The sequence below is a fragment of the Sebastes umbrosus genome, chromosome 6 (assembly GCF_015220745.1).
Source record: "Sebastes umbrosus isolate fSebUmb1 chromosome 6, fSebUmb1.pri, whole genome shotgun sequence".
Taxonomy (NCBI): Eukaryota; Metazoa; Chordata; class Actinopteri; order Perciformes; family Sebastidae; genus Sebastes; species Sebastes umbrosus.
This window is the reverse complement of record NC_051274.1, coordinates 8,972,850-8,995,343: the sequence shown is the minus strand read 5'-3', so window position 1 is coordinate 8,995,343 and position 22,494 is coordinate 8,972,850. Positions and strand designations below refer to the sequence as shown.

Here is a 22,494-nt window from a genome sequence, read left to right as displayed (position 1 = left end):
CATATCCTGGAATTACAAGATCCCCTTTTAACCAGGATTGAGTCATCCGGTACTGTCATGTGTATGGGCTGCTGCCTCACAGGCCCTGCTGCGGGATTATTCTTGTTCCCTCCCTCAATTATTTTCAGTTCTTCTGCATATGACACCTTATTCTCATTTCTTACCTTCTGTATTAGCTCAGCCTTGACATGATAGGGGCATCCTCAAAATGCCGCCACAGGATTTCCCCCACAGTTGCAACATTTAACATGTCCACTGCACTCTTTAAACTCATGATCTTCACTGCATTTCCCACATCGACGCTGTCCGTTACATACTGCTGCTATATGGCCAAATCTCTGGCACTTATAGCATCTTAACGGGGGTCTTTCATACTCTTTCACGCGGAAACACATATATCCAAGCATAACTTTCTCTGGTAGCTCCTCTCCTTCAAATGTCAGTAACACAGCTGAGCTTTCTCTTCTCTCTCCACTGCGGTTCTTTCCCATGCGAGTAGCCTTGATCACTCTCCCTCCCTTCAGATTTGCCTTCAACTCTTACTTCGAGATTTCTGAAGACACATTGTAAATGACTCTTTTAGCACCACGGGCTCCGGGTATAAAACCCTCTACATTCTTGCCACATAATCTTTTAACCTTACATGCTTTATTTAGCTGATCAGCTGATTTACAGATCACCATCAGCATTCCGTTTGATGTCGGCCATCTCCAATCTCTCCTGTTATGTCGCTTGATAGCTTGAGTGGGTTTACTGATCTAAAACCAGGTAATCCGCCCTTTACTTTAAACAGTACTTTAAACTCTTCGTCCCGCATTTCCAACTTCCTGCTCTTAACCGGCCTGTCTATGTCACTATCAGCAGAGTGTTCAATATCTTGAGATCTCCTGTGATTTCTCTTGTCTTTTTTCTTCTTCACTTGCTCCCATTCCCCTCCAAACTGTCCAGCCCCCCCACTCTCACCCGGCATGGGCTGGCCTCTGGTTTAGACTCTCACAAATAAGTCAGAGTTTGCAACGAACAAATGTGATAATATCGTTCCGGACCTATACAGGCCGTCGGAGATATCACCACAAAGTGTTCCCCGCAATACTCAGTCCTATAGCTACCAAGTACCGATGTCCGCAAATCCAAAGTCTATGTCGTTAATCATAAATAAGTCAAACCAAAGTCAAAACCAGCGTATACAACAAACAAATTCAAATCTTCCGCCCCGTGCAACTCTCCTCCAACCAACGGCCTCCACTCCTCGAGCCCGGGCCAAAGACACTTCCGGACTAATTCTTCAAAATAAAAGTCCTACTGAACTTTGCCCAGTGAGTGGACAACAACTGCATTTCAATATGGAGGAGTCAAAATGACCTGTTTATATCAACACCTCTCTGGCACAGTCTCAAAAGAAATTACCTTCATAAAAGTAGTATTTTTACATGACTGTTGTGTTGCATTATATTTTATACAGGTGCTTGAGTATTTAGATTAGATCCTGATTGGCAGGTTGGCACCTTGCATAGCAGCCTCTGCCATCAGTGTATGAATGTGTGTGTAAATGGGTGAATGCTGACATGTAGTGTAAAGCGCCTTGGGTGGTCAGAAGACTAGAAAGGCAGGATATAAATGCAAGTCCATTTACTATTTACAGTTTTTGAAATACTCCTCAGGTGAATGCAGCAGGACTGAATAACGGTCTTGACAAGTTTATTAAATTTCAGCTGGTAATAAAAAGTGACGCCTAGGTTTCTGGCAAAGGATTTTCTATTAGTGGCCAGCAAGCCGAGGTGTTGGAGGATAGAGATCTGTTCTGCACTCATTAGCATTGTCATTAATGTCATTGTTGATAGATGTATGTAGATGATAGAAATATTAGGGAACCAAGATATATTGATTCCAGTCATTTGCAATCAATGATTTGACTACAGTACAACCCAACCCAGACAGTAGACATCTTTTATTATTCATTCTTCTATTCCCTGGCAATGCTGTCAGGCCTGTAATGAAGCCATCTTTACTTTCTGACTGTTTTTACCTTCAGTCTGGTCTAGCAAGTGAAACACATGTTCAATCAATCTTTATTTTTATAGCACCATTCAAACAGACTATTGTTGCACAGTGAAAGAATGCATTAGAACAACATTCAATAACACAATAAAAAGCAAAGTAAAATTAAAGCTACTGTAAGGAACTTTAATTCTCTGTTGATATTGGCGGTCCCTGTCGACAAAAGCAGTAGTGTTTCAGAGCGCCAGAGCCCCTTTAGAAAACCTAATTTTAGTGCAGCAGGCCCAACAATACGGCCTGGGCCTCCAGCGGTGTGGTGTCGGCGTTGGCTCCAAGAAGAGCAGCAAGGCAAAGCTCTGCTCCTGGGTGGATTAAGAATAACTATATAGAAATAATGGAAAAGATGATTAAAAAAAAGAAGATAAAGAAAAAAAAAAGTGGGGAAGAGTAAACTAGAAGTATAACCTTACACGAGTTAAAGCATAACCACCTGTAGGAGTTGAAGTATATGAAAGTACAACCAACTGTAGAAATCTCTTATCTTATTAAAAAAAAAATTCTTTCCCTTCCTTAGTCCACGGCCTTTAAGTAAAAAGTACAGACAGAAAACAAAAATCAGGGACAGTGCCACTAAAATCCATGTCTCAGTGTCTCAAACTAGATCCTGATCTGGACTCGACCCTGCAAAGATGACAGCCGGCCCAGGCAGTGCTGCCCAGCACTCCACCTCCACCAGTGGAAGGAGCAATGATGGAGGCAGAGGGCCCAGCAAGCTCAGCAACCAAGCCTCCACCATACACTGCCCCACGCCCACCACAACTGAACTACAAGTTGTAGTCGTTGAGTAGCCGTTGTAGTCTACAACGGCTACTCATGTCCCAGATGGGCAACAACTACGCCAAGGTAGCTGACAAGCTCCCACTGAATAACCAGAGGCCAACAAAACCAGACTGGGAGAACGAAGGAAATCTCCAGTACAGAAACACCATAACTTGACTTTGCAACGGTGTAAAGACTGCTTTCCCAGTGACAAATGGACATTGGCAAAATATCACCCTGCAAGCAGAGGGACGATGAGACTGTGTCTGCATACCTTATCAGACTCACAGAGGTTCACAACACACAGTGGCCTCCTACGACCAACTGCCATAGGGGGAAACAATGAGGTCAGTCCCTGGGAAGCTCGTCTTCGGGACCGCTTCATCAATGGCGTCAGACCAGAGATCAGTGAGATGATAAAACGCAATTGCATCACTTGGGAATGCAGAAACCTTGAGACTGTCGAGAATCACGCCATCCACGCGGAAAAATATTTGAACGACAGGAAGAAGAGGAAAAGCATCCAGCTGACATACAGACTGCAAATGGCACAGCTGAGGGTGTATGAGGACCAAGTTAAAGGACGTGGGAGAAGCAGAGGCAGAGGACGCCATGGCCGAAGGGGTGGAGGCAGGGGGAGATCCGACGCCTGCTTCAGATGTGGAAAGACGGGACACTGGGCAAGGAATAGCCCTGAGAACCAGGACACACAGGCTGATTGACTAGCTGAGGGGTCGAGGACAGCGAAGGATTCATCTAGCTTTGACACAGAGACGGGGAAACAGTGACCTATCTGCACATCAGGCACGTAAGAACACAGACACACAACTCATGATTTCATTGAAGTCATTGAATATCTTTAATCTGTACAGGAAACTGGTAGAGAGAAAGCTATTGAACTATATGCCAAGTACTCACATGACGCATATAAACAGATGTCAAAGCTAAAACTTACTATACATGGTAAAGACTCAGTGTACTCTTCTTTTTATTATCTGTACAATTGACAAGAGATATCGCTGGATAAAGTTCAGGATTGGCGGACACCTCTAGTCACAGGTCACATGAGAACTTCTTAGTTTGGGTAGGCACTTCAGGTTCATACGACAATGTTTTATTTTTGAAATGACCTTCAAATCCGAGCAGGGGAGTTGATCTTTGTCTGGTCTCTGGCCAAGCCAACCTGGCTGAATCTATAAGAAAACTAAAATTAGCCTTCAGTCGGAATATCTCACAGGGCCACCAAGACACACAAGCTAATCCACCACGCCAAGGTGCCAACTCCAATAGGATTAGATTTCTTTGACAGAAAGATAGATGACTTGTAACAGTAGCATCTGTTCCATAGACTGTATGAAATATGGACGTAGTCTCCGGGACTTCATCCAAAGGTTTCTGAAGAGCAAAAAGGAAACTCAAAGGGGGTGGCTTCGGCCGTCGCCATCTTGGCAGTGCCGACTCAAGCTTATCCTAAAATGGGCAAAGAGGTGGAGCGTGGATGGAGCTGAGGCGAGCCGAATGAAGCCTGGTTGCTGAAACACGCCAACCTAGCTTGAAGCTACCAAGCAAGCTAAGGCTAACAAGCTAGGCTATATTCTGGAAGAGAGCGGGCTATGCTACTCTGTGTAGCCGGCTAACGTTAACCCTGTGGTCTTGTTACTCCCGGTTGCCAGTTGATATCGGCGCTAATATAATATTTCATACATACACATACATAAAACAAGGCAAAAGTGAGCATGGCTCACATTACCTGCTCACGGCTTGACCGCTGCTAAAGTAGGGTCAAAGATTTTGCACTTTTGGAAAAATTTCAGAAATTTTGGGCACGCTGGACTTCTAAGCCCCAAAAGGCACAACTGGACCACACGGTCAACCATCATACCAAATTTGAAATTCCTAAGTTAAATAGTTTCCGCGTTCTGCTCCGAAAACAATTTTCAAATTTGACAATTTGAAAATTGTCAAATTAAAGATGACAATTTTCACCTATAGTTGGGCATGTGCCCTGACTAGTTAGTGATACGACCCAAAGTTCTACCAAAGTTCAGTATCACTTTAACTGTGATTACAGGTTACTGGCAACCCAGAACTTTATCCAGCGATATCTCTGTAATTTTACTGCTAATGAAAAGTGAAATACACCGATGGAATGGTGCTGTGTTGTGCTCCAGCAAAAGTTTGGAACAGCTCCTAAATACAGCGGAAAGGGAATTAAATGCCTTGAAGAAATGGTTTGATATTAACAAGTTACCATTGAATTTAAGTAAAACAAAGTTCATTATATTTAATTGAAAAATCAGTAGTTAATTAAAAACTATGATAAATGATGTTGAAAGTGTATGTAATGGGCTTGAATTGATTGTAAAAACAACTGCAATTACCGCTTACACTTGTATGCCTCCACCAACCAGTCAAGATACAGTTTATATCCACGTCTGTCCAAAATGTCCTCACTTCATCATTTCATCCTGTTAGACATTGACCTTTGACCACCAAACTCTTATCAGTTCATTCTTGTGTCGAAGTTGATGTTTACACCGAATTTGTAGAAATTCCCTCCTGGCGTTCCTGAGATATCGCGTCCACGAATGTACGTACAACATGTAGACATATTTCCTCTGGTTGTTTCTGGATTTTCATTCAGGCTGGTGGAAAGTTTTTCTCAAAACTGTGTGTGTAAAATACAAATCCACAGCACTGAAATAAGGACTCCAGGATCATGTCACTGAGTTCATGTGGTCTCTGGTCCAAAGAGCTGGATCCTGGAGTGCCGGACGGCGTCATTCAGCCTGGTGAGACTTCTTCTGGGTGCCAATGTGACTGAGCAGAGGTCTCTGGCAGGAAAAAAAGAAGGAGGCGTTGGCTTTATGGTGAATAATGCACAAATTGAAGGTAAGCTAACGGGATTGCATTTCACTGGAGTTGTACCTTAACTAACTTCACGTGACAAATAAAATTCATTGATTGATACGTAGGTGGAGAAAAAGAAGACAAATTAAATAAGACATTAGAACATTTTTGTGTAGAATTTCATGCAGTTCAGCCCGTTGTGTGAAAAAATGTTAGACACATTTGCATACGGAGAAGTTGAAAAATATGTATTTAGGACAAATAAACTGACCCAACGTACCTGATTTTCTCGAAGACAGTTTGCCTGAAATCCAAAAGCAAGAAACATATTAGCTCAAACCATTAGTGACCAGCCACTGAAGGCAATGAGGAGAAAAAAATGGATGGAAATAATGTTATATATTAGGTCCAATTAGAGATTCAGAACAAGCACTAACCTGTCATGACAAGTGCTAATGATAATAGCATGGCGATGATAACAGGTATATAAAAGAAACGCATTCTTGAAGCAATTACACAGACAACATCACTGCTGCTGCTTCCTTCTCTGATCTGTACTTGGTTTGCTGAGCAACTGTCGGAAAAGAGAAATGAAAGACATCTTTAATACTTTGTGTGTTTCAAATGAAAACTCATTTGAAGTGTCATCATAATGTTAAAAGTACGAAGTGGGTAATGTTACACTAATTAAAAACAAATAAATATTAAAAGTTACACTTTCAAAAAAAGACTATTGAAAGATCAGATGAAATAAGACTGGGGGATTGACAATGTTTGAATCTCCTGTGGATGGAAATGATCAACAATCAACATTTTGTGCTACAGGGCAGGAAAACCCTACTTTTTTGAGTAATTACTGTACAAACAATGTCTTACCTAGTCCAAACCGTGCAATGCAGGCCATCCTGGGAAAAATGGCCTGGCTGACAAAGTTCACACACTGTATCAGTTCTGCTGGTTCCTTAGAGAAACAGACAAAAGTGAGATTAATAACACGGGAACCCAACATCTGGTGAAGATCCATCATTTATCAGATTCAACTCAGTGTCTTCATTGAGTGGTTTAACATGCACACTAGTATCCCAGTTATGATACGAGTGTACCAAACATGTCAGTGCAGGAAATCAGTCCTGAGATATGAATACTTTTAGTCCTAAGTCAACTTTCAGGAGGGTTACTGAGACGCCTGATAAACACGGGCCCAGGTCATCATATCCTGGTTTCAGAAACCTGAATATGTTATAGAGCAGGCACTATAGAGGAGACACTTTCAAGTTATAGAGTAAAACATATGATGATACTTGATGTAATGATGTCTGCATGCTGAAGTGAAAGTCAAAATCTGACACCAGTCTGACACAGGTACACATACAAACTGTATTGTCACTCTTGTCTTCCATTTCTGATGATCAGATGGAAAGGCTAAATACAGCAGTGTGGTAAATGCAGCAGTCCAGGTCAACCAAACTGGCTGACAGAAATGACAAATCTGCTGGATTTGTAGGAGTCAAAGACGTGTCTGAAGTTCTGAACTGTCGCTGAGGCTCAGAAACTTGGATACTGTTAGTACCATGTATACATGGAGCTGAATAACCAGGCCACACTATGTGCCAAACCAGGATAGTAGTGTGCATGTAAACATACTCACTGTGCGACTAGTCTGACTTGAATTTTTCTTACCAGGCACTTTTATCCTGTGACCAGGTGCACATGGAGTATGTGTTTTTGCTAAACTACATCCTGCACCATCCATCCAATGTTTGCAGAAATAGCCACTTAAAACATCACAAATTGTGTCAGTTGTGGCTGTGCACCACTGTTGGGCAAAGAGACCATGACCTAAAAGCAAACAGAAAAATAGTTATTATATTGTTGTTAAACATACATTTATACATTTTATGCAAGCTTAAAGGGCCAGTGTGTAGGATTTGGCGACATCTAGCGGTGAGGTTGCAGATTGCAACCTACTGAATCTTCTTCCCTGTGCCGAGCATGTGGGAAAACTACGGTGGCCGACGCAAAAACATGAATGTCACTCTCTAGAGCCAATGTTTGGTTTGTCCGTTCTGGGCTACTGTAGAAACATGGCGGCCAGCTCCGTGAACAGGACCCGCACCCTATGTAGATATAAACGGCTCATTCTAAGGTAACAAAAATACAACAATTCTTAGTTTCAGGTGCTTATACACTAAAGAAATCATACTTAATAATATTATATTCCATGTCTGTCAATAGATCCCCCTAAATGCTACACATTGTTCCTTTAAATCATATTTGAAATAATGTGATTATGTGCTACTTGGTCGAATGAAATTCAACCCACAGAGCTGCAGCAGGAGCTCTGATTGGCCAAACTCCTGACCAGCACATAGGAGCTGGCCAATCAGAGCTTCTGTAGCTGCTCTGTGGGTTTTTAGGTTGTTCGCTCACTTACACATCTTAAAATTAAAGAGTGCAACCTTCAAATGAAATCAATTAAAAAATGTAAACTGCAATTGCAATTACATTATGAAATTCAATTATTGATCATTAAGAGAGGAATATAATGATACATTGTTTTATTTTTTACTTGGAGCTTCAGAACATGATATTTAAATTCAGTTTTAATTAATTAATCTATATATTATATTATTTATAATTAAACACTGTAAAAATCTATTATATCGCTGTGATGCACTCAAGGCTCCATATAAAGCACATACCTGTTACAATACAACCTGTAAGGACATTTACTGAATTATTAGGGCTCACTTTTCAGCAAACACGCTGCCAACATAGCAGTACATTATCACATTATTTATTTTGTATCAAACTGCATCCATTAGCAGGGCTGCAATATATTTTTATTTATTGCAATTTATTTTATACGTTTAAATTTTGCCCAGTATCTTAATTCGATCAAACCTTTTCCACGTTACTGCATTTGTCAGAATCAAACTGAATTTGGAGGTTGAAAGACAGAAATGTTAATCAGTTCATTGTGGACATACCTTGATCACAGGAGGTGCAGAGGAAACAGTTAGTCAGGTTATTGCGTTGGTTCATATAAGTCGCACTCACACAGTTGCTGCACCGTGTGCCTGACTGCTGTGTGCAGTCCCTTCGAAGAACTGAACCTGTTCAAGACAAAAACACTGTCAGCGTCTCATGATCACCAAGACATGATGGGAAGTAACAATTACAAAAGCAGAAGATAACAAACTGTATCTGATAGAGTCAGGTCTTTATTGGGCCAGTGTATGAAAATGCACTGCTACGCTCACAACTATAACATTACTGCCGTACTCGCTGTCACACACGCACGCTCGCCTTCGCTCGCTCGCTCGCTCCCTCTGTCTGTCGCTCTCTCTCTTGACTGCATACCGACACTCGCTAACGTTAATCACACAACCCACGCAATGAATTATTCCTTCAGCGAGTTTGCTATGTGTATAATACATTTTTGTTTAAAAACATTTTAAAAATAAATAATTCCCCGATGCTTAGGCCCGGTGTGGAGTCAACCTAGGTTCGGCGGGCCGCCGGGCTTCACTGGCGAAAACCCTGTCTCTGTCCGCACTTTTGCCATTGTTAGCACTGTTTAGCGTTGTTAGCTGCGTCTTGCTGTCGCCATGTTGAGAGCCGTTAAGAGGCAATAGAAATGCTACCAATAGAGAGGAGAAGTCACGCCCCTTCCAGTGGACCACCATGGGACCTTATCTTGGAACAAATATGTACGGTAGTCAACAGCGAGAGACAAATCATTTTTTTTGTTTGAATAGCGCCATGAATCACACAGATGATGTTTGTCAATTTAAAAGATAATTTTGCAAGTCAATAAAATCACACTTTGTTGTAAAACTGTTGAAGTATCAGACTGTGAAAATATGTAATCAGAAAGACGACAGACCCAAAAGTGTCGTAGTGACGTCTCTCTGGCTGAAGCTATGATGCCTGTGTGTTTCCTACTGGGATGAACTCACACCAGCAACGGGTCTGATCCTTCTTTTTCTTCCCGGCTAATAAAAGAGCAGGAGTCTCTGGATAAAACACATCAGGTAGGCTAACGTTTCATTTGTGCATGGAACGTAGCTAAGTTAGCTAGGTAGTTAATGTTGGTTACGTATTTTGTGCGAGACGAGAGATGTAGTTCACTGAACGGTTTCACACAAAACTAAACGATACTAAGACAAACTGAGACTTTCTTGATTTGCAAAATTATCTTTTAAATTGACACATATCATATGTGTGATTCATGGTGCAATTCAAAATGGATTAAAAAAATAAATACTTGTCTCTCACTGTTGACCACTGTACATCTTTTATCCAAAATAAGGTCCCATGGGTCCACTGGAAGGGGACTACGCCTCTCTAGCCCAGATTTAGCATAAATGTGTGTTCAGCCTGGTTCCATGGTTTGTGTTCTAAATTTTTTAATAGTCGTGTATCACAGCTGTTACCCTGCACTATATTCAGTTTTAACAGTTTTCTTCATCTCCTTGTATTTTTATATCTGGTATATTTTTTTGTACTTTGCACGTCTAACTTTTTTACTTGTGCCTTTTTACTAACCAGTTTTGCACTATGGAACTGTGATGCTGCAATCTTGAATTTCCCAATCAATAAAGTTACTATCTATCTATCTATCTATCTATCTACATGTCTTATTCATCAAAATGTTGCCTCAGGTTGGTACAAAAAATGACAGAAATAAAATGCATCCATAAAAACAGGGCTATCTCTAATTAACTTAAACATATCTAGTAATGAAAACAAGCTTTCTTCTCTTTCACAAGTCATGAGACTTATGACTTTCAATGGTTCAAACTGGTTGAAACAAAGTCCAAGTTCCTTTTTTCAACACAAATATCAAACTGTCATGGTTCTCTTAACACATCCATCTTTGTTAACTGTAGACACTAGCACTGCAGATCGCTCCTGAAAGACGAGGCTAGTTATAATTTACCTTCGTAACACATCACACAGCATCTCCCGTCCCTTGTTTCATATTCGTCAGGAAGACAGCACATCGCTGCTGCCATGAGTGCAGCAATATACCCTGTTAAAGAAACAGTAACGTTAGTTTCACTGTTTTAATGTTTTAATGTACCTCTACATACTTACTGTTACGGTAGAGGAGGATAAGAGTAAAAGACAGACAGTAGAGGGCGACAAAATCTCCGACAATCAGGCTCGTAAATTTGTGCTTTTCAATATTACATTGTTTGTTTGTTGTATGGCACATGATTCATTTCCGACGGACGGATAATAAAGATCTATCAATCTAACGTTAACTTATATCCGAGTCTGTCCGCGTAGTTTAATAAGTAACGTTAGCAGGACTTCAGTGTTCGATACTTACCGAAGACAGCCAACGTCAGAAGCATGATAACACGAGCTATCACATAGTTTCATCGAGCATTGGATTCAATAGTACTGTTTTGGATTTAAAAAATCCCACAAATTGTTAGCTTAACAGTTAGCCTCACTAACTGGCACAACACAGCTAGCTGGAAAGCCCCTTTAGGTCAGAGGTGGGGGGTGGAGCATGTTTGAGGTCTGTTGAAGGAGGAAATGGGTGTACCCAAGATGCTTTACAGATTAATCCTTCATTGTACAACATGAGACTAATAGCCTAAAATCTAGTGATAAATGACAGAAAGTATGGATTCAAACAGGTGGTGTTTATTGTAAAAACTAAGAGCTGTCGAGACGTTTTCTTTGGTAAATCAATGCAAGACATGATAGGATGACGTCACGGGCACCCCTTGCATGCACTGACCTCCACAGGTCACTTGTAGATCTCCATTCTTCTTCTTCTTCTTCTTCTTCTTCTTCTTCTGTGTTTATTGGCGGTTGGCAAACCATCTTAGAGGTGCATTACCGCCACCATCTGGACTGGAGTGTGGAACAAGAGATAGTGCAGAAACAAAATAAAAATAAATAAATAAATAAATAAATAAATAAATAAATAAATAAATTAAAAAAAATAATATAAAATAAAATAAAATAAAATAAAATAAAATAAATTAAATAAAAATAAAAATGATAATGAAAACTCTAGATTCTTTTAACTAAATCATTTTTTCTCAAAAACTGAATAATTTCGGGCGCCTGGTTGGCTCAGTTGGTAGAGCGGGCGCCCATATGGCAAGGCTCAGTCCTGGCCGCGGTGGTCCGGGTTCGAGTCCGGCCTGTGGCCCTTTCTGCATGTCATCTACTCCCCCCCTCCCCCCCTTTCCAAGACTCTATCCACTGTCCTGTCAATAAAATGCAAAAAAAGTGCCCCTAAAAAATAACTTCAAAAAAAAACTGAATAATTTCACTGTATATATTATCTGCTTTATTCCCCAATAGACCTGACACTGAAAAGTCGTGATGTTTTGCCTTCCTTAATGTCTGAAAAAGGTGATTCCTCTGGATAGTGTAATTACTGCAGTGTATCAGTACGTGTTCAACAGTTTCTGGATGGTTACAGTGTGTACATTTCCCAGTTAGGCGCTTGCCTATTCGATATAATGTATTATTAAGACCTGTATGTTCGATTCTCAGTCGAGTGATGATATTTTCTTCCCTTCTTTTCCAGCCCACCTTTCTCCCTGCTCCAACATGTTTCTGTATAATGTAAATATGCCTTCCAGTTTCCTGCTCATCCCAGTACTCCTGCCATACTTTTTGTGCATAGTTCTTGATGAATGGTTTAGCCTCAGCTTTACTTAATGGAATTTGTAATTCTATATTCTTAATTCTTAGTGTTTGTTTGGCCAGAATGTCTACCTGCTCATTTCCCTCCACACCAACATGAGCAGGAACCCATATGAATCGTGTACCTGTGCCTTTTATTTCCATCCTATACATAATGAGAAATATTTAATTAATTAAATCCGTTCTGACTGATGATCTACCAGATCCTATGCTTGTGAGTGCTGAAAAACTGTCAGATGCAATAACGGTGTTTTTTTATTTCCCTCTCCTCTATCCACTGCAGGGCCAATATTATTGCCAATATTTCTGTAGTATATACTGACACATAATTTGATACTCGTTTCTTGATGTAGGTCTCACTCACCGGGATATAAACTGCTGCACCTGCACACCCTGTCTCAGGATCTTTGGAGCCGTCTGTAAATAAGAACACGGAGTCTGTGAAGTGCTGATCAAAATAATTCTGGACTATGCGCCATGCTGGAATTTTCTTTGACTTCTCCTTCAATTCCTGCTGTATATTGAGGTCAACATTTGGTAAGGGGAATAACCAGGGAGGAATGGAGGAAACTGAAACTGTAGAGCAATACTGGAATTGACATAACCCTATGTTTTCTGCCTTTGCATCACCTACCCACCCAAAGCTTATGAAGCTTGTTTCATTATGTTCCCAGCAGTCTGTCAAAACACTTTTGGTAGGGTGAGTTTCAGAATGCCCCTGAAGATTAACCCAGTATGCCAGCATTAATTTTATTCTTCTAATCCGTAGGGGCATTTCTCCCACTTCCACTTGCATTGCTGATACCGGAGATGTTCTGAATGATCCACTAACGATTCTCAAAGCCTGAGCTTGTAGTACATCTAATTTCTTAAGGTTTGATTCTGCTGCTGACATGTAAGCTACACACCCATAGTCAAGGACAAATCTCATGAGAGCCCGGTATATATTTTGTAAAGATGCTCTACTTGCTCCCCACTCCTGTCCTGTCAAACAACGCAGTATATTGATGACTTTTTTACATTTGCTCCTGATTTTATCTAAATGAATGTTCCATGTGAGCTTTTCATCAAACCAAATCCCCAGAAATCTAACAGCTTTGACTTGCTCCAGAGGTTGATCATACAGTTTTAGGGAAATAGGTGCGATTTTACGCCGTTTTAAGAAACAAATAACTTGTGTTTTTGCTACTGATAACTTTAATCCCCATTTATTCGCCCATTTCTCCACCTCAGCTATTGCAGCTTGCATTTTCTTATTAACAAATGATACATTGCGGCCTCTTATCCAAAGAGCTCCGTCATCCGCGTACATAGACTTTCCTATGTTTTGCTCAACCTGAGAAAATATATCATTGATCATTATATTGAATAATAATGGACTACATACACTACCCTGTGGAGTTCCATTATCCACTGTATATACATTTGAATATTCTGCATCTACTCTTACCTGTATTTTCCTGTCAAATAAAAAGTCCTTCACCCAATTATATGCTCTACCACCAATTCCCAATGAATTCAATTTAATGAGTAACCCTTCTTTCCAGAGCATATCATATGCTTTTTCCACATCAAAGAAGACAGCTATTACTACTTCTTTGATGGTCTGTGCTTTCCTGATGTCTGACTCTAAGCATAAGACAGAGTCCATAGTCTTGCGACCCCTACGGAACCCACTTTGATGTGGAGATAAAAGAGCTTTACTTTCCAGGAAATAGATTAATCTCTCTGTAACCATTCGTTCCATAATTTTGCATAAATGAGAGGTTAGGGCAATAGGTCTGTAACTATATGGATCTGATGGTTCTTTCCCTGGTTTTAGAATAGGCACTATTACGGCTTGTTTCCACACTGAAGGAAGTTGTCCAGTTTCCCAAACTCTGTTATACAGTCTTAAAACAGTGACCAGAGTGTTATCTGCCATGTTCTCTAACATTTTATAGCATACGCCATCTTTCCCAGGTGTGGTCTGACGTGCACAAGTTATTGCTCTTCTCAATTCAAACATGCTAAAAGGCAGGTCTATTGGATCTTCTGATGTCTCTTTTTTCTCTAATATTTTAGATTTCTCCAATAAAACTCTATTTCTACAGCGCCTGGCCTCATCTGTTAGGTTGTCTGAGCTGTGAACTTTCCTGAATGTTTGCGCCAGAAGTTCAGCCTTTTCTAGGTTGCTGACAGCCATTTGATCCCCCCTGTTCATCACTGGTAACTTATAACTCCTTCTGATCCCACCCATTCTCCTGATCATGCCCCAGACATCTGAAAGCTGTACTTCTCTTCCAATACTGCTACAATATTGCCTCCAAAATGTTCGTTTTTGGGTTCTTATTGTTTTCATTACTATTGCCTGTGCCCTTTTATACTGGATCAAAGCATCCTGTGAATGAAGTTTTTTGAGTTCCCTAAATGCTTTATTTCTGTTTTTTATGGCTTTGCTACAGTCGCTATTCCACCAAGGTACATTCTTAATACGTTTAGTTCCTGTACTCTTTGGGATTGTTTCCTCAGCAGACTGAATTATTTCATTAACTAGTTCACCATTAAATATGTTTACATCCATTTGATAATCTTCTTTAATTCCCTCACATCTCGTTGCACTTATCTCTTGGTAAGCAGCCCAGTTAGCATTTTCCAACTTCCATCTAGGAATTTTCTTTCCCTTATCAAAATAAATTTTTACACCAACTTATACCGTGTTCCCTCCCCATTATTAATACACACCAAACAGTGATCATCTATAAATTCTTCTACAACTACACCATTTGCATCTGTGCTATTGCTCCCCCACAATGAATTATGTGAATTAAAATCCCCACACCATATTACATTATTTTGCAATGATCCCCCTACATCCTCCAATATACCTTGACTTAATTTCCCGCATGGATTATAAAAGTTAATTATATCTATATCACCTCTGTCAGTCCACACCTTAACAACAATTGATTCATGCTCAGTGTTTACAGACGTAGGCAAAATTGTTGGTACTCTTCCGTTAAAGAAAGAAAACCCCACAATGGTCACTGAAATAACTTGAAACTGACAAAAGTAATAATAAATAAAAATTTACTGAAAATGAACTAATGAAAATCAGCTGTTGCTTTTGAATTGTGGTTCAACAGAATCATTTTAAAAAACAAACTGATGAAACTGGCCTAGACAAAAATGATGGTACCCCTAGAAAAGATGTAAAATAATGTGACCATAGGTACATGTTAAACTAAGGTGTGTCCTGTAATTAGCATCACAGGTGTCTTCAAACTTGTAATCAGTCAGTCTGCCTATTTAAAGGGTGAAAAGTAGTCACTGTGCTGTTTGGTATCATGGTGTGTAACACACTGAACATGGACCACAGAAAGCTAAGGAGAGAGTTGTCTCAGGAGATCAGAAAGAACATTATAGACCTTCATGTTAAAGGTAAAGGCTATAAGACCATCTCCAAGCAGCCTGATGTTCCTGTGACTACAGCTGCACATATTATTCAGAAGTTTAAGGTCCATGGGACTGTAACCAACCTCCCTGGACGTGGCCGCAAGAGGAAAATTTATGACATATTGAAGAGACGGATAATACGAATGGTAACCAAAGAGCCTAGAACAACTTCCAAAGAGATTAGAGGTGAACTCCAAGGTCAAGGTACATCAGTGTCAGATCGCACCATCCGTCACTGTTTGAGCCAAAATGGACTTAATGGAAGACAACCGAGGAGGACACCAAATCATAAAAAAGCGAGACTGGAATTTGCCAAAATGCATATTGACAAGCCACAAAGCTTCTGGGAGAATGTCCTTTGGACAGATGAGACAAAACTGGAGCTTTTTGGCAAGTCACATCAGCTCTATGTTCACAGACGCAAAAATTAAGCATCCAAAGAAAAGAACACTGTACCTAATGTGAAACATGGAGGAGGCTCGGTTATGTTATGGGGCTGCTTTGTTGCATCTGGCACAGGGTGTCTTGAATCTGTGCAGGGTGCAATGAAATCTCAAGACTATCAAGGCATTCTGGAGCGAAATGTGCTGCCCAGTGTCAGAAAGCTTGGTCTCAGTTGCAGGTCATGGGTCCTCAAACAGGATAATGACCCAAAACACAGCTAAAAACACCCAAGAATGGCTAAGAACAAAACATTGGACTATTCTGAAGTGGCCTTCTATGAGCCCTGATCTAAATCCTATTGAACATCTGTGGAAGGAGCTGAAACATGCAGTCTGGAGAAGGCACCCTTCAAACCTGAGACAGCTGGAGCAGTTTGCTCACGAGGAGTGGGCCAACATACCTGTCGACAGGTGCAGAAGTCTCATTGAGAGTTACAGAAATCACTTGATTGCAGTGATTGCCTCAAAAGGTTGTGCAACAAAATATTAAGTTAAGGGTACCATCATTTTTGTATAGGCCAGTTTCATTAGTTTGTTTTTTTAAATGATTCTGCTGAACCATAATTCAAAAACAATGTCTGATTTTCATTAGTTCATTTTCAGTGAATTTTTATTTATTATTACTTTTGTCAGTTTCAAGTTATTTCAGTGACCTTTGTGGGTTTTTCTTTCTTTAACGGAAGAGTACCAACAATTTTGCCTACATCTGTATATGCATTATCTTCTCGTGCAACTCTCCTCCCCTCTCCCAAAGACACTTCCGGACTATCTCTCTCTCTCTCTCTCTCTCTCTCGGTTTCTGGCGGATCGCAACCAACTTTAAGGTGCATACCGCCACCTACTGTACAAGAGTGTGTAACATCATGTCATTTGCTCTTTACTCCTACTCTTAAATTCTATCCACCAATCCTGTGTCTCTTAAGAACATTAATAATGCCCTCCTGGTGCCTTCAACCCCCTCACCCTCTGTTCCCAGTATCCCCATCAGATCCCAATCCCGTCCCTCCTCTCTGACTTGGTCCTGTAGTCTTTTTCTTTCAGCCTCATATTTTTTTACATTGAATTAGGATATGCTCCACATTTTCTTTAACACCACAATCCCCACACTTGTCACTGTTCCTTTTCCCCATTAAAGCCAAAGTGCCATTAAGACCTGTGTGATCCAGTCTGAGTCTTGTTATGATGATTTCTTCCCTTCTGTTCCTTTCTTTATACGTCTTTGTTATGACCGACTTTTGTATTTTGAAATATCTCCTTCCTTTCTGGTCCTCCTCCCATCTTTTCTGCCATATCTCAACTCCTTTCCTTTTAATCACAGCTTTTCCTTCTTGTTTTAACTCCCACTTCATTTACTTGCCATTCCCTTTTCTTTTCAATGATACTCATGTCTGTTTTAACTTCTGGGAGCAGCCAGGGAGGTACGTTGCTTACTGGTGTCGACCTGGTGAACTCTAAGGCCTCTAATCCATATGTCCTTACTTTTTCTTCCATTGTCCATCCAAATCCATACCCTTGAAACTTAGAGTATTCCATACAGTTTTATAATGTTACCTTTGTAGGATTTTCTTCTCCACTTCCTTTTAACCTGACCCAGTATGCTAGAGCTAATTTCTTTCTTCTTAATTCAAGTGTAGTCTCTCCTGCTTCAATTAATACTGCATTAATGGGTGTTGACTTGATAGCTCCGATACATAACCGTAATGCTCTACACTGTACTCTATCCACTTTTTGTAATGATGTCTTTGCTGCTGCTCCATAAACTATACAACCATAATCTATTGTTGATCTCATGATCGCCCTATATATGTCAATCAATGACTGTTTATCTGCCCCCCAGTTACATCCAGCCACAGCTCGTAGTAAATGTATTACTTTTTTGCATTTTGTTTCCAGATGTTTTATATGAACATTCCATGTATATTTACTGTCTAACCATAGACCCAGATATTTGTATTCATTCACCCTCTCCATCAACTGACCATATAATGTTAAATTCTCAGTATTAATGTTTCTCTTTTTTGTAAATATCATATAACATGATTTATTTGTTGACATTTTGAATCCCCACTCATATGACCATTTCTCCACTTTCCCTATTGCTTTCCTTATATTTTCCATCACATATGGCACATTTCTTCCCCTCATCCATATTGCCCCGTCATCTGCATATATCGCTGATTTGATGCATCCATCTAAATTTTCAAATATATCATTTATCATTATGTTAAACAACACCGGGCTGATTGCACTCCCCTGGGGGATACCATTTTCTATATTGTAGTCCTTAGATACTTCTGTTCCAACCTTGACTTTAAATTTCCTGTCTGTTAAAAAGTCCATTACCCAATTATACAACCTCCCTCCAATACCCATTTTACCTATCTTGATAAGCAGTCCTTCCCTCCACATAGAATCATATGCTTTTTCTATATCAAAATATACTATTGTCATCACCTCTTTCATTTTGAGTGTCTTTTCTACCTCATTAGTTACTCTAACTAGAGCATCTATTGTAGATCGACCTTTTCTAAAACCACACTGAACATTACTCACTAACCCTCTCTGTTCCAAAACATACATTAATCTACGTACTATTATCTTCTCCATCCATTTGCATAAGTGAGATGTCAACGCTATGGGCCTATAACTACCAGGATTAGCAGGATCTTTCCCTGGCTTGTTGAATGGTAATATTACTGCCATTTTCCAACAACTTGGTATGACTCCCTCCGTCCAGATTTGATTAAATAGTCTCAACACTAACTTAAATGATTCCACTGGTAGTTGTCTAAACATGGCATAACATAACTGGTCTTGTCCTGGTGCTGTATATCCAGTATTTGTCAAGGCTATTTTGAGCTCTGCCATTGTAAATTCCACATCCAGTGTTGACATATCATCCTCTCTCTTCTCTCTCACGTTTTCATTCTCACTGAGCACACGCTCTTTTTGATGCCTGTGTATATTATCAAGGTGCTCCCCACTATGTACTGCAGCAAATGCCTTACCTAACACATCCGTCTTCTCTTTATCTGATACTGCTATCCTCTCCCCATCAATCAATGCTGGAATTTTTATTGACTTCCTTTTCCCACTCATTTGTTTAAACATGGACCAGACATCCCCTATCTTCACTCTTCTGCCAATGGTGGAACAGAATTCTCTCCAAGTCCTCTTTTTGGTATATTTGACTGTTCTACGAGCTACTGCCCTTTTCCTTTGATACTCAATGAGATTATCTTGTGACATGTTTTTTCTCAGAGCTCTGAAAGCCTTGTTTCGTTCTTTAACAGCTATGCTGCATTCCTCATTCCACCAAGGTACCACTTTCTTCCTACCCTGTGTTGTTCGTTTTGGTACACTTAGTTTTGCAGCATTCAGTATATGTTCTGTAACTTCACTTGTACATTCCTCTATGCTTCCTTCTAATATTACCAAGTGAACTGACTCCTCACAACATATTGTAAACTTCTCCCAGTCAGCCTTGCCAAAACACCACCTTGTAATTGTGCTCCCTTCCTGTATACATACGTTTGTGTTTATTATAGTGAGAACTGGGAAATGATCACTTCCTATAGTTGACTCTTCCTTAACATACCATTCGCAAGCATTCACCAAACTACCGTCACCATTGTAAGATCTAGATATGATATTGTACCCCTACTCACATCTATTCTTGTGCCTTTGCCATTATTAAGACAGACCAATGATCTTTCTTCCATTATTTCTTCCACTATATTTCCATTATTGTCTGTGTGATTACTACCCCATAAGCTGCTGTGTGCATTCAAATCCCCACACCATATTTCCTTCTTACATACTTCCCCTGCCATTTCATTGAACATATCTATGGTTAGGTTCCTACATGGATTATAGAAATTGATTAATTTCATATTTCCTTCATTCCTGGGGCTGCAAATTTCAACCACAATACCTTCCATATCTTCAGGGGACTTAATCTTCCGGTAAGCCAATCCATCTTTGAAAAAGGTTGCACACCCTGCGCCATTTTGGTTGTTAGCTCTATCATGTCTTATAGAGCTGAACCCTGGAATCACAAAGTCTAAATGTGGATGTAACCAAGTTTCTTGCACACATATAATATCCGGTACTACTTCTAATTCATATACATACTTTTTGAAATTCTTGCCCATTAGCTATCAGGCTTCTCGCATTCCACTGAAGTATGTGGAGCACCATAATTAAAACTTGAACCCTCATTCTGTCCATTTTCCTCAACCTCAGTTGCTGTCAGAAGTGCATGTATCTGATCTGCTTTTACATCACGTATATCAAGGAATCTTCCTGCTGCCTCCACTATGGTCTTGATTCTATCACTTTTCTTTTTTAGCTGAGCTGCAACATTAATGGTGTGGCAGATGAAGACAACAAATTCCACTTTGCTACTACTAGTGAATCATCATTAACTTTACATTTATGAGCACGAGCATTTTGCATATTGTCTGGGACTTGGGTTTGTGCTTGATTTCTTGTGCTTTATCCCTTTGTGCTGCATTTCTTTGGTCTATTTCACTGGAATTCCTGTTGTTTATTTCTGTCGCCCTTACTTTCTTTAGTGCTTCTGCGTATGATATTTTGTTCATTGTCTTAACTCTCTGTACTTCTCTGGCTTCTCTCTGCACTTCACATTCTCCAAACGCAGCACTATGCTCACCTCCGCAGTTACAGCATTTAACCTTTGCATCCTTATCACATTTGCCATACTCATGCTATCCTCCACATCTCGCACACCTTAGCTTTCCTTTACACTGCTGTGCTGTGTGCCCCATTCTTTGGCATGCATAACATCTGAGAGGTTTGGGAATGTATTCCCTCACGCTGTAGTTCATGTATCCCATTTGCACCGATTTTGGGAGGGTTTTCTCAAACTGAACCACTACCGATAGGGTTTCCTTCAGTGAGCCATCTCTTTTACTCTTAATCCGTATGGCATCAATTACTTTACCCCCTTTAATCTCATGTTTAACATCTTCCATAGACATACTCAATGGGACTCCAGAGATTACTCCTCTCAACTTTACCATTGCTCCAGGTATATGAGCCTTCATCTCTTCCCCTTTAAGTGTTGTCATTCTGAGGATCTTTTCCTGCTGTTGTTTGCTGTTTGCATGTATCAACACTCGTTTATTGTTCAAAAACCTGGCCATTTTGATTTTCCCAATCTCCTCTTCGATCGCTCTGGTAAGTTTGATCGGGTGGTAGTGTCCGCCATCCTGATTGAATTCAATTATTACTTTCCACTCCGCTTCTTGTGTTTGATCCGTCTGACTATCGTTGTGACTGGTTCTTGATTTTTTATTATTACCTCTGACAACTTCACTATCATCTGACCAACTTCTCTCTCTTGCTATCCGCTCTCTCTCTCTCGCAGCCCGTTTCTGCCTCACAGATTTAGGTAACATCCATTCCATTTCACTTCCATTATTTCCATCAGAACTATGTGACATGATGTTACAGTCAAAGTACAGTTTATGCTAATCCGCCAACAAATCTTTCAATCCTACCGCGTTCGCAAATTACTTCCGTCTCTCTCTAGGAAAACCTCGAGAGCGCCTCCAACCAGGTCCTGTCTCTCACCACGCTGGTTACTGGAGGCTCGCTGAGCCGCTCACAGCTCGGACATGAAGAGAGAATAATGGCGTGGTGGAGACAGAACCAACGAAGACCAGCAGAGACACTTCCGGACTAGTTCTTCAAAATAAAAGTCCTACTGAACTTTGCTCAGTGAGTGGACAACAATTGCATTTCAATATGGAGGAGTCAAATAAAAAACAACATTTTATTGAGAAATTTACATTACAAAATGTCATCGTACAGTACAGTCCACAAATACTAGGGAAAATACAAGCCTGGAAATTGACGTAGAGTGTATAAGAGTGTGGATGAAGAGAGAGAAAGAAACCCCAAAACAAACAAAAAAAAGTAAGGGAATGTGGTAATAGTGGTAATAGTGCTAGGGGTTCTCTGTAAGGTTAAGGTCACACACTAACATTGAAAGAGCATTCTTTTCTTCATATGTTTCAGAGATGGAAAGTAAAGACACAGCTCCTTATGAAAAACATAGAAATGTGGTCTTGATTTCAGGAATCTGTTTTTATGTATAAAAAAACTTTCCAAGAATGATTATGGAACTGATTGCCAGGTCATGTACGGAATCTTTCACAGTTATACCAAATATAACATTTTCCTTTGTTAGATTAGAAAAATTTACAAATTTAGTGGACAACCAATTATTGCAAATCAT

General features: G+C 40.1%; 1 protein-coding gene and 1 long non-coding RNA gene across 2 annotated transcripts; one reads left to right on the top strand and one right to left on the bottom strand.

Annotated features, from left to right (window-relative positions):
* Nucleotides 1-4,424: 4,424 nt before the first annotated feature.
* Nucleotides 4,425-11,433, bottom strand: LOC119490381 (tumor necrosis factor receptor superfamily member 14-like). Its single transcript, XM_037773759.1, has 8 exons — nt 11,009-11,433; nt 10,613-10,705; nt 8,658-8,783; nt 7,348-7,506; nt 6,544-6,628; nt 6,105-6,241; nt 5,948-5,971; nt 4,425-5,649 (listed from the first exon to the last, which is right to left on the bottom strand). The coding sequence occupies exons 1-8, from the start codon at nt 11,031-11,033 to the stop codon at nt 5,549-5,551; spliced, it is 750 nt and encodes a 249-aa protein (XP_037629687.1). The 5' UTR covers nt 11,034-11,433; the 3' UTR covers nt 4,425-5,548.
* Nucleotides 5,572-21,970, top strand: LOC119490395. The gene is made up of 2 exons (XR_005207388.1): nt 5,572-5,709; nt 21,787-21,970. It is a non-coding gene; the product is annotated as an uncharacterized LOC119490395 (long non-coding RNA).
* The last annotated feature ends 524 nt before the right edge of the window (nt 21,971-22,494 follow it).